The sequence below is a fragment of the Cyprinodon tularosa genome, unplaced genomic scaffold (genome assembly GCF_016077235.1).
Source record: "Cyprinodon tularosa strain WSP-4 unplaced genomic scaffold, ASM1607723v1 ctg416, whole genome shotgun sequence".
Classification (NCBI taxonomy): Eukaryota; Metazoa; Chordata; class Actinopteri; order Cyprinodontiformes; family Cyprinodontidae; genus Cyprinodon; species Cyprinodon tularosa.
The window spans coordinates 703,953-718,589 of NW_024039137.1; the positions used below are offsets into that span (position 1 = coordinate 703,953).

A 14,637-nucleotide genomic window follows, 5' to 3' on the forward strand; every position below is an offset into this window, starting at 1 on the left:
TCATTCAATAACTCTAACAGACAACACAGAAGATATACAGCAACTCCTAGAAGTCTGCTTCAGTACCTGTATGGGATTAGAGAAACAGAAAACAGAGAACATAAGAGCAAAAAGAAGATAACTGACAACCAAAGTAAACTTTAAAAGAAAAAGCTTCAAGAGCACCAGGTATCCTTTCCATGTGTGTCAGAGTCAGAAACTACGTGATTAGACAATTTAATCAGGGTAGTATATATCTGCAGCTGCAGCTCAGTATTTAGTATTAGTGTGTATCCATGAACACCTGGAATTAAATATTTTGTTGTATGTTTTAGGCACAGCACAATAAGTTATTCTCAGCCGATCTGTCTGTCTCAGATGACTCCCCTTTATTGGGCAGATCCAAGGTGACAAGAAACCTGCAAACCTACAGAAAACATTTGAAATAACTTGTCCACTTAGGACCCATCTCTCCTCACATCCTTAAAATCACTGTGTTGACCACCTCTGGTTCCCAAGTAAAGACATTACTCAGTTCAGAAGAAGGCCCGGCCAAATTTAGACCTCTTTCAGGTGCAGCTTCAACAGCAGCCACTAGTCATCTTTAACCTTCATATCATTTATTCTGTTTTGTACACATCAATGGGTTTGGGTCATCTAAAAAAACTGGACAGTTATATTGAAACAGACACTTTGGTTTCAGAGAGGACACTCAGAGCTGACCATCCCTACATCCATGACCTGCACAAGTCAAGGGCCAAACAAGGAATAGCTAACATCTCAGCCAAGTCCAAACCTTCTGGTCAAAGGCTTTGCTCATTTTTAACTTATGGAAAGCACTATAGAACGCTGATCATGAAAATGGACCAACAAAGTCATATTTTCTATGTTCTCTGTTAAACTTAATGAACACCAGTTAAGACCTTCTGCACTATCACAACCTGCATTCCGACTATTATTTCATAAAAACTCTGCACCTGCACAGTTGAACACGCTGCTATTATCCTACTTTTAATCTTTTCTTCCTAAGCATTTTTCTATGTGCTGTGGTTGTTTTAACAATGTGAGGAATGGAAAACTGAAGTCAGATTCCATGTTAGTGAACAAAAACTTAACAATTAAAGTTGCTTCTGATTGTAATGCTGGAAGAACAGTTACCCTGGTCTTAAGCATTTTACATCCTCTAAGATCACAAGTACCAATGTGTTTATTTCCATTATTCTTTACATCATTTCTGCCAACTTTCTTAAGTTTGCTGAAGATGCCCATAGACACAGCATGCTGCTGCCACCACCATGTTCCATGCTGGGGTTGATCTGCACAGGTGACGTTGTACCACATATTGTGGCAAGCTGCAAATGGGGTTTCCAGCTGCTTTCTTTCAAAAATGCCTTCTTCCCTGTCTATTCCTGACCCATTTGTCAGTTTAGGTGTGTGGTTATGCCATGATAGGTTTTCACCTATAGCTTTTACACATAAACATTTCAGTTTTTATAGGTACCATTTCCAGATTGTCATATTTGTGGAGAAAATCCGATTTAAAGCTTTCTCTAACTGCTTTGCAGTTATGTATAATTAAGGAGAGTCGGAGGCTGCTTAAAGAGGGATTTTTCATAAAATGAGGAACCATATGGAAAACCAATGAGCATCCTTCTGACCAACAACCTTCCTTCCTGTCTACAGGTATTAACATCTAAAACAGCTTGTTAAAGAAACCCTTATAAGAGTTAAAACAATTTTATTCTCTTTAACGACAGATAAAGTTATTTAGAATTAAAATTAACTGAATTCAATCATCCAAATTTTTGGAACTTAAGACTTGATCTGGGATTTATCTGTAAAGCAATTGAATTTCAGCTCTTGCTGCTTTCCTTTACTTAGAAATGCCAGGAAATGTCCCTTGAGCACCACGTCAGACTTACACAGTCAGTCTGGAGCCACTATAAGTCATCCCTCTTTCCTGTTGTAAGAAAATTACATTTGATTATGAACATGTGTTGATTTTATTTCTGCATTATGTTTGTATTGATAGATTTTTACTGAAGCAGCACATTTTTGTCGTTTCCAAGAAAGCACAAAGACATCTGTCAAAATACAACGCACAGCAGTTTTATGTCAAATTAATCCTGCTTTATCAGAAAATTGCCATATTTACAATCAGTAAAAACTGTTGATAAGTAGCTTTTGCTGACCTTATTGGATTTTTATAGTGCATGGCCTTGTCACAGAAATTCTTGTTCCCTGTTTTATGACTTTGCAGTAGGAACAAGGAGCAGGGCGTTTTGGCAGCATAAATGAAATAGAAGCTTAGTCAGTGTCAGATTACTAAAGGAAAAGAACAACAGGGTCATCCTGCTATAAATTAAATCTGTTGGAACAGATTGTTCCATAGAGAAGTTAATATGAACTGTGAGATCCCTGATCACAAGAACACTGAAGCAGCTGTTAAGTATGGTTTTTGCCAGGATTATGCTCCGTTTCAGTTTTGCTGCCTGTGATGCTCTTATATTGCACAAGTGGGGCAATTAGGCCTTCCAAGGGAAGACTATCTCTAAAGTATTTATATTTAACAGATTAAAACACACAATCTCTGGATGTGGATGACGTGGTTCTGTTGGATCCCTCCTACTAAGACCTACAACATGTACCTGGATGATGATCAGCTCCTCCAAGTCCCAGGGCATGGTTCTTGGCTGGGAAAAGGTGGCCTGTCCCCTTGAGGCTGAAGGAGAGTTCCTGCCTCAAGAAGGGAGAGAGACGCTTCTCCTACGCTTGAGAGGAGCCAGTTGAGGTGGCTCAGACATCATTTTGAGATAACTCCAGGACACTTTCACCCAGAGCTGTTCCAGGCACATCCAAATTGAAGCGCAGGGGACGATCCAGGACATGCTAAAGAGACTAATCTCTTTTGACTGGCCTGAGTATGCCTTGGTGTTCCCCTTGCAGAGCTGGAGAAGGTGTCTGAAAAGAGGGAAGTCTGGGAGTCTATGGTGAGACTGCTGCCCCAACCACCTGGTCAAGTGGTGGATTGGAAGCCAGAGGACAGGAACGCTAGAACGAGCTGGAGAGCATGATGGAGGAGATGGGTTAGAGGTGGGTCGAAGCTCAGCTGAAGAGCAGGACAGTCTGTGACCAGAGAGTTTTAAGCAGAACTTTACATGATGGTTGGCTGAAGGGGAATGAGGACTTGACAGTGACTAGCTGGAGCAGAGGTGCATGGTGAGGTGTTTGAATGCAGGTGATGCTTGAATGAGTCTTCCAGTTTGAATTTGCATCTTAACCTCATTTCACAGTTTTGTTTTGCATTTTTGTTTTGCACCCTTAGCAGACATTTTGTTTTCATTGTCCTGCATAATCTAGGATTGAGCCAGATGCCGGCTAATAATCAATACGTGATCTGCTTATACAACTATGCTTATGCCAGGGCAACTGTTTAACTCCTCTTTGTGGTGTTATTTCCGTCAATTTTGTCTTATTGATGAATTCTTCAAGAGTCTGATGTTGGGGCGTGCAGGTTGTGCAGTGGGTAGTGCGCACGACCCATGTACGGAGGCCTCAGTCCTCGACGCGGCTGACCCAGGTTTGAATCCAGCTTGTGGCCATGTCTCTCCCTCTCTCTCATACCCCCTTTCCTATCAGCCTACTGTCAGAAAAACTAACAACTAGTGCTGTAACAACAAATTTCCTATCAGATCATCTAACTTCCACAAACAAATCCTCATTGTTCTCTAAAAGGATATTCATCTATATTTCACCACATTCTTCTTTTTTATGGAACTTTATGGAATCTGTTATAAAGTTTAGTACAGTTATTAAATAGTTTTTGTTAAAGATTTAATTGTTGAATTTGTTAGTTTAATTTCTAACATTACGCTCTCTCTGCTTTTTCTCATAGTAGCTTCATCTGGTCTGTTCCTGTTTGGCTGAGACACCATCCTGGAGAGAAATATCAGCTGTGCTGTTGCCATCAACACCTTTGTTTAAAGATGTTGGAGCTTGACCTGTTTTTCAGCGAAGTCTTATTTACCTGACTGTGACTGGCTGGATGTGCTCATCTGCCTGGTTGTGTGTTTCCTGGACGGGGCCGCCTGTAGAGCTGGTTGATAGTTGCCTTTTGTATCCCTGCTTCTATCTTCGGGCCTCGGCAGATGGCCGTTCACACTGAGCCTGGTTCTGCTGGAGGTTTCTTCCCGTTAAAAGGGAGTTTTTCCTCTCCACTGTCGCTACAAGCATGTCTAGTGTTGAGTCGATGCAATCAACTGGTTTCCGTTAGATAGAAAACTTTTAATCAATTTGACTGTATGATCTGGTTGAACTGTAAATTGCCTTGAGATGACGTGTTGTGAATTGGCCCTATATAAATAAACTGAATTGAACTGAAAGATTTATTAGATGTTAATACTAATTTACACAAAATATAACCAAGCTAAATAAACAAAGCCTTAAACATGGTTAATGCACCGTTAATTCATGTATTTAAAAACAGCTATATTTGAATTTACACAATTTTCCAGCTTTAAATATGAATAATTAAAACATACACTTTGGGATAACTTTATTAATTAACCATTCATTAAAAAATAATTTTAGTTAATGATTATTTATAAGGATCTGGTATTAAAGAAAAAATAAATATATCCATCAATAGTACCTATTTTAAATATTATGCAATGGCTATATTTTTCACAGTTTCAAGAAACTCTTTTACACAGTTTTTACAGCACGAGAAACCACCATTGCATCTGCTGTTGCTTTATTTGCTACAGTTATTGGCTAAAGTGTCGTAGGTGTCGCTTCATCCAATCTCTTTGAAACGTATTAAATGATCCTCCTTTCAACACACAGATTTAATGGAAGCAGTCCCAGATTAATGTTTTTAATATTGTGTAGAACAGGGGTCTTCAACGTTTTCCAGGCCAAGGACCCCCAAGCTGATGGTGAGATGGAGCGGGGACCCCCTAATTATATAAATTGTATGAAAAATTTGTTATATCAAACTGCTCCTATAGTCCCTCTATTACATATAGAGTAATGTAACGAAAGTAATTCCTTCCTGGGATTATTAAAGTATTTCTGATTCTGATTCCTAATGGTGCCCAGCTTGAAAGAGCTCCTGTGTGTCGCTGAATGTGTACATTGATGACTGAAAGACATCTTCTGCCTCCCTTTATCTGTTTACTACAGTGTGTTAAATTCATGTTAATGTCTATTTAAAGACATTTCAATTAGTGGAAAAAATTGCAGGGGGAAATATAAAAAAATGTCTAATCAACCAAAAATGTCACGACCCCCATGCAGTACCTCTGCAGACCCCCTAGTGGTCACGGACCCCCTGTTGAAGACCTCCGGTGTAGAATCAAACTTACAGAGTGCCACAGATTATCAATCTGGTTTGCCAGGTTCACTGTCCATCTCACTTTACTTTTAATGTTAACAAGACAAAAACAAGAGAGAAAACTTTTTCAAATGATCTAACTCTTGTTTTTTTTATGTTAAAGTATTGAATAAATATTGCATCCTTCAAACTGAATAGTAAACGTTCTTGATACATAAATAAAAGGCAAAAATCAATATGGTATTTACAGTCAGGAATAATAAATCAGAAAGTACATTCCAATAAGGCTTTTCACATTAAAGTACTTTTTAAAATTAACATAGTTTCAACTGGTATGAAATATTATTTTTTATCTAGATCACATTTCTGTAAAAAAAAAAAAAAAATATGAAAATATAAATAGTGTGTTTGGAGGAGTAATAAGCGAAATTGACCAGTAGGTGGGTTGTTGAGCACTGTCTGCAGACCAAAACAAGATGTGTGACAAGCAATGCTTCCCTCTACCTCATATCTTGCTGCAACCCTACCCTGTGCTTGAAAACATAAGAGCAACACAGAGAGATCATGGCATGACATCACGTCCTGTTTCTTCTAAAAATATATCTTTAGTTCCTAAAATCACAATATTTTGGGTTCTGTCTAGGCAATAATTATTTCTTATTACTCATCTAAATAACCAACATAGTGTTTTCAATTTAAATAACTGAGTACTCAAATAATTTAAATAAAACTCAGATTTATTTAATATGAAAAGAGTTTTGAAAAACAGTTGCTTAAACTATCTGAATCAGAGTGTTTTTATTGGTCATAAACATTTGAACCCCAAAAAATCTGCAATTCAAACTTTATTGTTCCCAAATAAACAAAAAAAAAAAAACAATTGTAAATTCAAACTAGAATATACACGTTATCTATGATTTACAACTTTTAAATTAAATCATATATTACAGGAGGCAAAGTGAGAAGTAAAAGGAAACAAAAATAGTTGAAATCATAAAATGAATCATCTCATTTTCTTTTTGACTTGGAGAATTTTTCAGCTCATCTCCTTTACCAAAAAATTACACTGCAAAAAAGTAAATTCATAGATGAACACAAAAATAAATTAACCAGGTAAAAAGCTCTGACTTTGTTATTGCTAAACTTAAAATCCTGAGTTTTTGATCTTTTAGAATGAACTTAGAACAAATTCTGTATATATGTTAAACAAAATGACATTACTGAGAGGTCAGTTGACTAAGAATGTATGAATCATAAAGCTAAATTTACGATTTTGACATTGAAACACAGGACTGTTTTACGAGAGCTTATAATTACCCATAAGAGTCATACAGAAGAGGCTAAAATGATATTTATTACACCTCATTACATATCTCAGCTCCTGTTAACAACTTTTACATCAAATGGAATCCAGTAAAGTGCAGTATCCTGAGAAAAGTACCCCAATAGAAGCCCTCAAGTGATCCAGCTCTCCTCCCCTTAATTGAAGTAAGGGTTGGTCTGGCCTCGGTTCTGACTGTAGGGGTTCATGCCTCCGCTCTGTCCGTATGGGTTGCTCCGTTGCACGACGTGATCATAGGGGTTGTTCTGGGGTCGAGAGAATGAGAAAATATAAATTTTTTCCGACATTTCTGTGTGGGTTAGACACAGATATATAGCAGAATTGTACCCACCGAGTTCCTCCCCGAAGGAATCAAGTTCTGTCGGCTGTTGCTGGGCGTCATCTCCAGGTTGGTCTTGTCCCAGTTGCTAGTGTGTGTGGCCCGTGGGATTCGAGGGGCCCCAGTATTTGCTGAAAGGTTGTATGCTGACTCTTTGACGGAGGGGCCATAACCAAAGCCACTGCCATTAGATGCTGGTGCCTTGGCAACAGAATGGCTGTAGTAGGGCTCCAAAATCTCTTCCTCTTTCTTCGATTTTTTCTTCTTGTTTCTGAAAACAGACAAATAACATTGAGTTCTGCAGAATGTTTCTGTGCTACTAAGTCCTGCTTATAATTAAATCTGTACGGGAATTGGTGAAACCCTCTATAATTACAACAGCCACACTCACAGAAAATAACTTACAGGTGCTGGTCATAAAATTAGAATATCATGAAAAAGTAGATTGATTTCAGTAATTCCATTTAAAAAGTGAAACTTGTATATTATATTCATACATTACATACAAACTCATATATTTCAGATGTTTATTTTGTTTAATTTTGATGATTACAAATGACAACAAATGAAAATCTCAAATTCATCATATCAGAAAATTAGAATATTACTGAAGACCAATAAAAACAAAGGATTTATAGAAATGTTGGCCAACTGAAAAGTATGAACATGAAAAGTATGAGCATGTACAGCACTCAGTATTTAGTTGGGCCTCCTTTGGCCTGTATTACTGCAACAATGCGGCGTGGCATGGAGTCGATCAGTCTGTGGCACTGCTCAGGTGTTATGATAGCCCAGGTTGCTCTAATAGTGGCTTTTAGCTCTTCTGAATTGTTGGGTCTGGTGTATTGCATCTTCTTCTTCACAATACCCCATAGATTTTCTATGGGGTTAAGGTCAGGAGAGTTTGCTGGCCAATTAAGAACAGGGATACCATGGTCCTTCAACCAGGTACTGGTAGCTTTGGCACTGTGTGCAGGTGCCAAGTCCTGTTGGAAAATGAAATCTGCATCTCCAAAAAGTTGGTCAGCTGCAGGAAGCATGAAGTGCTCTAAAACTTCCTGGTATGTGGCTGCGTTGACCCTGGACCTCAGAAAACACAATGGACCAACACCAGCAGATGACATGGCACCCCAAACCATCACTGACTGTGGAAACTTTACACTGGACTTCAAGCAACGTGGATGAAGTGCCTCTCTTCTTTTCCTCCAGACTCTGGGACCTTGATTTCCAAAGGAAATGCAAAATTTACTTTCATCAGAGAACATGACTTTGGACCACTCACCAGCAGTCCAGTCCTGTTTCTCTTTAGCCCAGGCAAGACGCTTCTGACGCTGTCTGTGGTTCAAGAGTGGCTTGACACAAGGAATGCGACAGCAGAAACCCATGTCTTTCATACGTCTGTGTGTGGTGGTTCTTGAAGCACTCACTCCAGCTGCAGTCCACTCTTTGTGAATCTCCCCCACATTTTTGAATGGGTTTTGTTTCACAATCCTCTCCAGGGTGCGGTTATCTCTCTTGCTTGTACACTTTTTTCGACCACATCTTTTCCTTCCCTTCGCCTCTCTATTAATGTGCTTGGACACTGAGCTCTGTGAACAGCCAGCCTCTTTAGCGATGACCTTTTGTGTCTTGCCCTCCTTGTGCAAGGTGTCGATGGTCGTCTTTTGGACAACTGTCAAGTCAGCAGTCTTCCCCATGATTGTGTAGCCTATAGAACTAGACTGAAAGACCATTTAAAGGCTTTTGCAGGTGGTTTGAGTTAATTAGCTGATTAGAGTGTGGCACCAGGGGCCATCAATTTTGAACCTTTTCACAATATTCTAATTTTCTGATATGATGAATTTGAGATTTTCATTTGTTGTCATTTGTAATCATCAAAATTAAACAAAATAAACATCTGAAATATATGAGTTTGTATGTAATGTATGAATATAATATACAAGTTTCACTTTTTAAATGGAATTACTGAAATCAATCTACTTTTTCATGATATTCTAATTTTATGACCAGCACCTGTAAATCTACAGCATACATCAGAATTATACTATTTTTCAAATGAAGATAACTTACTTGCTTAAAACTATCGGCAAAACGATCAACGTGATGAGCAGCAGGGCTCCAACGATTGAGACAACGATGACGAGGATCAGTGCTGTGTCTAACAAACAATTAAAATAATAGTCAGTAATAAATCACAATTAATGACTTTGCTACAACGGGATCACTTAACATTTTAAAGAGCACTCTCAGTTACATTTAAACAAAGGAAGATATTACTGTACAAGTTGATGTAAAGTATTACTTAAAAGCTTTAGAGCGAATTTTATCCTTTTAATGTTACCCAGCTTGTCATTGTCATTTGTCCATGTTTGACATTAGCTTTACTTGTTAAAATAACATTTTTTCAATCATTTCATTCACTCAGGGTTGTGATGTATGCTAATATATTACTCAAGGGGTCTTAAGTTATTTTTTTAGCAAAGTAGTACAGGTCTATGGCACCCAGGTAACTTCCAATTGCTGAAATTTCGCTAAAGAATAAAGTATTGGATAAAAGATCATATTTTTTTCAACAGTACTGAGGGCAAAAAGGCTAGTTCATAATCTTTTAAAGAACTAGGAAAGCAACAGCTGTTTGTATTTGTTAAAGCATTTTGCAGCTTCATAAAAAAAATTTCAATATGACAATCCAACTCAGGAATTAGAAAACATTTAAACTCTCCCACCCCGAAAGACCCCAAAAATAAACAAACAGATCTTAATAGCTTGACACTGTCACTTTCAGCACTGCATACTCACTGTCATTGCAGTCAAAACCAGAGAGGAGAGGAGAACAACTGCAACAAAACAATGGTTTAATTTAAAATTGCTGTACTTATAAACAACCATAACAGCAGATGGAAATGATGCACTTACTTGACACAAGCATTTTGTTCTTTTTCATATTTCTGACCAGGAGGACAGGCTATAAAACAAATAAGTTACATTGTTATAAATGTAAAGACATACACTGTAAATATTCTGCATTTTAAACTTTCTTACCTCTGCATACTCTGTCAATGAAGTCATTTTCATGGTAGCCATCTTTACATGTACAATTGTATCTGCCGTCTTCAACTGTACACGTTGTTGTTATAGGATCACATGTTGTATCGTCACAAAGTTCCTTGGCTTTATAGGGAACAGAAAAAGGTAGATCAGATCAGCTAACCTGACAACACTGCATGGACATAAAATGAAAACATCCCAGATAGTTTAAATCCCCAGAACTACTACTGATATAGTCTTGACAGAAATCAGGCCACTTGACACCGACACAATGTCTATATTCAGTACTTGCAAAGATTTTCCTGTTAATGTTTAAAATAAATATGAGGTTAAGAAAAAAATCTAAACCGAGCTGGAAAAGAATAGAATAATGGAAAAATCATAAAAATAAATTACGCTGCCAGCCAATATGGGAACTAGGCTTCTTATTAATATGGCACTTCATTTTAGGTGAATAGGAAGGAAATACAGCAAATAACATTTTATCAATATTTCATAGCCACACAATCCTCATAAATATTCTGAGTGGTGATAGATATGTAAAGTTAGAGAAAATGAAAATACACAAGAATCCTCAAAAGAAATAAATATTTATCTTGAACTCACTTTCAACTGTTCCCTCCAGTGGACAGTCATTGCAGACAACTTTTTTCAATTCTTCATCTACATCCCCAGTTGTTATTTCAGCATCGTTATCATAGATGATTTCTACTGATGCTTCAACATTCCCTGTGTCTGACCTTGCTTTGGTTGGTACATACCTCCTATTTGAATAAAAAACATCAGAATTAAAGATGAAACATTGGATTAGTCTACATCACTCTGTAAATTGTCTCTGGTGGATGAATACACTGTTTGACTCTGAAGCTTACCGGAGTTCCAGCACAACGGAACGACTGTATTTAGTATTCGACTTGAACTGTTCGTACAGCTGTATTTGAAAACAGGTCAAACCTAGTCAATTACATCCTATTCAAGGCAATATTTAAGAAACATACAACAAAATGGCTTCAATATGTGGAGCAGAGGGGAGATGGATGTTGCTCCAATACATTTATAGTAGGGTATTCTGGTGCAAATAAAACATGGAGAAAAAATAAATGGCTGCTTACCGCTCCAGTAATTTTTTCTGCTGTCTTTTTGAATATCTCTGTTTTTTTGTCACTCATACCTTCCTCATATTTATCCAACAATTTCAGTAGTTTACGGAAAACTTTGGCTGTTTGGGGAAAAAATGATAATTATAAGAAATTTAAACAAATAATCATACGAACAGAAATAATAATAATGTTGAAGCAAATTACATTTTCTATCTATTTATTATCTAATCACGTTTTATAGATTGAATAGAAGCCAAATGTCTGTTAAAATACTATTAACCTAGCAACCTCATTGTTGACTTAATTGTAGAATTATTTCTTTATCTTATTAAAGAACTTTAAATCAAATAGAATAACGCTGTAGTGGCTGATATAAAACTGGACTTTTGTGTTAAATTGAAGGTAATGGCTTCCTAGCATTTGTGTGTTTTACACACATAACATAAAATACATGTTATCTGTGTAACAGACCAGATTAAAAAACAGACATGTTCTAACTAGTTTATTTCCACCAACGTTTATGATAATTGGTCATAAATAGGAGCTTTTATGTACATCTACATTGCTACTTTAAAGGTTAATATTACTGTAAAATTCAGAACTATAGGCTCTAGTTATATTATTGATTCATAAAGTGTAACCATGCTCATTTTTTGACTTAAAGAAATTTAAATTTTCTTTTATTTAATAGTAGTAAATAAAGCCCACATTAAAGGTTTTAAAATGTAGTAAATACTAGCATCAATTATATCAAAATTCATTGTAATAGGCATTAGAGCAAGATAACTAAAGCATTTTTCAAATCAATCTTTAACTGTCTATCAATTAGTTTAATTTAAAAGTCACTAATTAAATAACAACATTAAGCCATACAACTGTAAATCCCTTTGGTGAAACTTTGCAACACATTTTAGCATAGATTCTAACTGCACAGGTTTCTGCACTTAGCAAGTAAAATATTACAGTGTTGCTCAACACCCAGATACTTACCCCTTTCACAGCTGTTGACAATATAATCTTCACCAGGCAGACACAAGCACTCGAATGTCTGGTGACGGTCTTCACAGGTGCTTCCACCAAGACATGGGTTTGAAGCACACGGACCTTGACAGTTAAGACAAGAATCACAATCACATAAGGTAAGAATTTCATATTTTAAGTAAATTATATGCATATTTATTCTAATTAAGCAATGCATTCTGAATTTATATATCTACTAGCAAAGTTTTTGAATTACTTGGAGTTGCTGTGGTTGCAGGTGCTGCAGTGGTACCGGTAGGATCTAGGGTTGCTGAAGATCCAGTGCCTGGTGAAATAGTTGTGGCCCCTGTTGGTAGAGTTCCTGTTGTTGCAGTCGTTTCACCTGGTGCAGCTGTTGCAGTCGTTACATCTGGCGCAGCTGTTGTAGTCGCTTCACCTGGTGCAGCTGTTGTAGTCGCTTCACCTGGTGCAGCTGTTGTAGTCGCTTCACCTGGTGCAGCTGTTGTAGTCGCTTCACCTGGTGCAGCTGTTGTAGTCGGTGCAGCTGTTGTAGTCGCTTCACCTGGTGCAGCTGTTGTAGTCGGTGCAGCTGTTGTAGTCGCTTCACCTGGTGCAGCTGTTGTAGTCGGTGCAGCTGTTGTAGTCGCTTCATCTGGTGCAGCTGTTGTAGTCGCTTCACCTACATTTTCACAAGCTGTGGAGCCACAGTTGTATTAGTCTCCATAAGAAAAATTCTGTTTTGCTACTATTATACCCTATTTTAACAAAACATATTTGAATAGAACTAAAAAAATGCTTTAGTTATTCCGTAAAAGTTTAATAACAATCCATTGGACTTGGTTTCCAAGGTTTGAAGACGTTTCGCTTCCCCATCCAGGAAGCTTTCTCAATTCAAATGTCTGGATCCGCAGTGAGTTTGAGGCTTTATATAGACAAGGCCTTGTATCGCTTGGAAACATGTAAATTGAAACCGACGAGCGGGGCCTTTGGTTCCATTGTTAGCCTGTAATATCTGAAACTTGTCTATGATTGTGAAGGGTCTGTCGTTAAAGGAGGGATTGTTCACCTGGCTGAAGAGAGGGGGTACTTTGTTCCTCTGTGATGGGGTGGGGGTTGTGGTGAAACCTGGAAGGGATCATCTCTATAACTGAATTGTAAGTTTTTGGAGTCCACCACCTCTGTACTCAGATTCCAGCTTCCAAAAACTTACAATTTTAGGCTGTATCCATCGTGTTATCACCGTTAACTTTAATCCCAAGACAAGCAAATTAATTCCTTAAAATTGAGATGTAAATAATAGAGATGTAATTTGTTCCACCTGATTAACCGATAACGTCCATTTAGAAATTATTTCTTCTAGTGTTGTGACCTTACCATCGTCCACTAGAGGGCGCCGTTGCTCATTTTTAGACACAGGCTTGTATTTGAAAAGGAAAAAAGCCAGAGTGACGCCATGTTTAAAGCAGAAACATAAATCAATCTTGTTAGGATTATTACATCTTTAGTGGTAGCAAGGATGCAAAATTCTCTTTGTATCGTTTTGCTTGCGAAAATAAACACTCAATAAACTCTTTAAAATATCACCACCTGCGAGCAATAAAGTCTCCCCCTAGCACCGAATGCAGGTTTACCCTAAAATCAGAAAGTTATATCATAGCTATTCATATGTCTTTTAATGGTAGTTAACATCTTTGCACTTTTGAAGTGATAAGAGTTTCACATATTTAATTTATCGTTTTTATGTTTAGTAACCTAATAGGATCCCACTTGAATATAATCAAGTTTTTTTTCAGTCAGTTGGCCTATTTGATACAGCTGGAACAATATATTTTCAAGACAAAAATGTACAACTATCTTTAGTTCAGCATATTTTTATAAGTTTTTTTTTTATAAGCTATTTACTCTCCCGTGTTAATGAAAAGATCCTTATAATACATGAGAAAATATATGTTTTTTCTTTCAAGGCCGATTCAGTTTATAGTTAGTCAATATATTAGATCAGTCTACTTTAGATTAGTTCATCAATCCATAACTTGCATCCCTATTTCCAGCTGATATAATTAATCTGTCCCTAACATGCCTCATATATAAATCTTCTTAACTTTTTCTTTCCTTACTACAAATGTTTACTAATAATTTGTCCATTGTTGTCTTGCAGAGCATCTAAATTAAGAGCACAGTGGTGTTTTTGGTAATAAGAAATTGATACATGATTATTTTAAAATAAGAATTAATTTTAAATTATTAAAACATTTTTTTTATAGAAATGCAAAGATTCCTTTCCAAGGAGGAAAAAAGATCTAATAGGTACAGAAGAATGTGTTCCTTTCCTGACAATGACTTTCATACAAAATAAATGAAAAATCAAATAAAGCACTTACGAACAGTCCAAACAGCAATCAAAAGGAATGTCCAAAACCATATTTTGGCCATTTCCAACCTGAAGGAGAAAAAACCCCCAAAGAGTGAAAGCAGTGAACTATGCCTCGAAGTCACCTGAGTGCCTGAAAGCGCAGACTGAATGTGAAATCAT

The 14,637-nt window shown here is 37.0% G+C and overlaps 1 protein-coding gene across 1 annotated transcript; it reads right to left on the reverse strand.

Moving 5' to 3' along the window:
* Nucleotides 1–6,090: 6,090 nt before the first annotated feature.
* On the reverse strand, nt 6,091–14,637 carry muc13b (mucin 13b, cell surface associated). Its single transcript, XM_038298843.1, has 11 exons — nt 14,475–14,637; nt 12,541–12,783; nt 12,114–12,227; nt 10,896–10,954; nt 10,630–10,787; nt 10,018–10,164; nt 9,892–9,940; nt 9,775–9,812; nt 9,046–9,133; nt 6,988–7,246; nt 6,091–6,901 (listed from the first exon to the last, which is right to left on the reverse strand). Exons 1-11 carry the CDS (start codon nt 14,535–14,537, stop codon nt 6,794–6,796), a joined length of 1,326 nt encoding a protein of 441 aa, XP_038154771.1. The 5' UTR covers nt 14,538–14,637; the 3' UTR covers nt 6,091–6,793.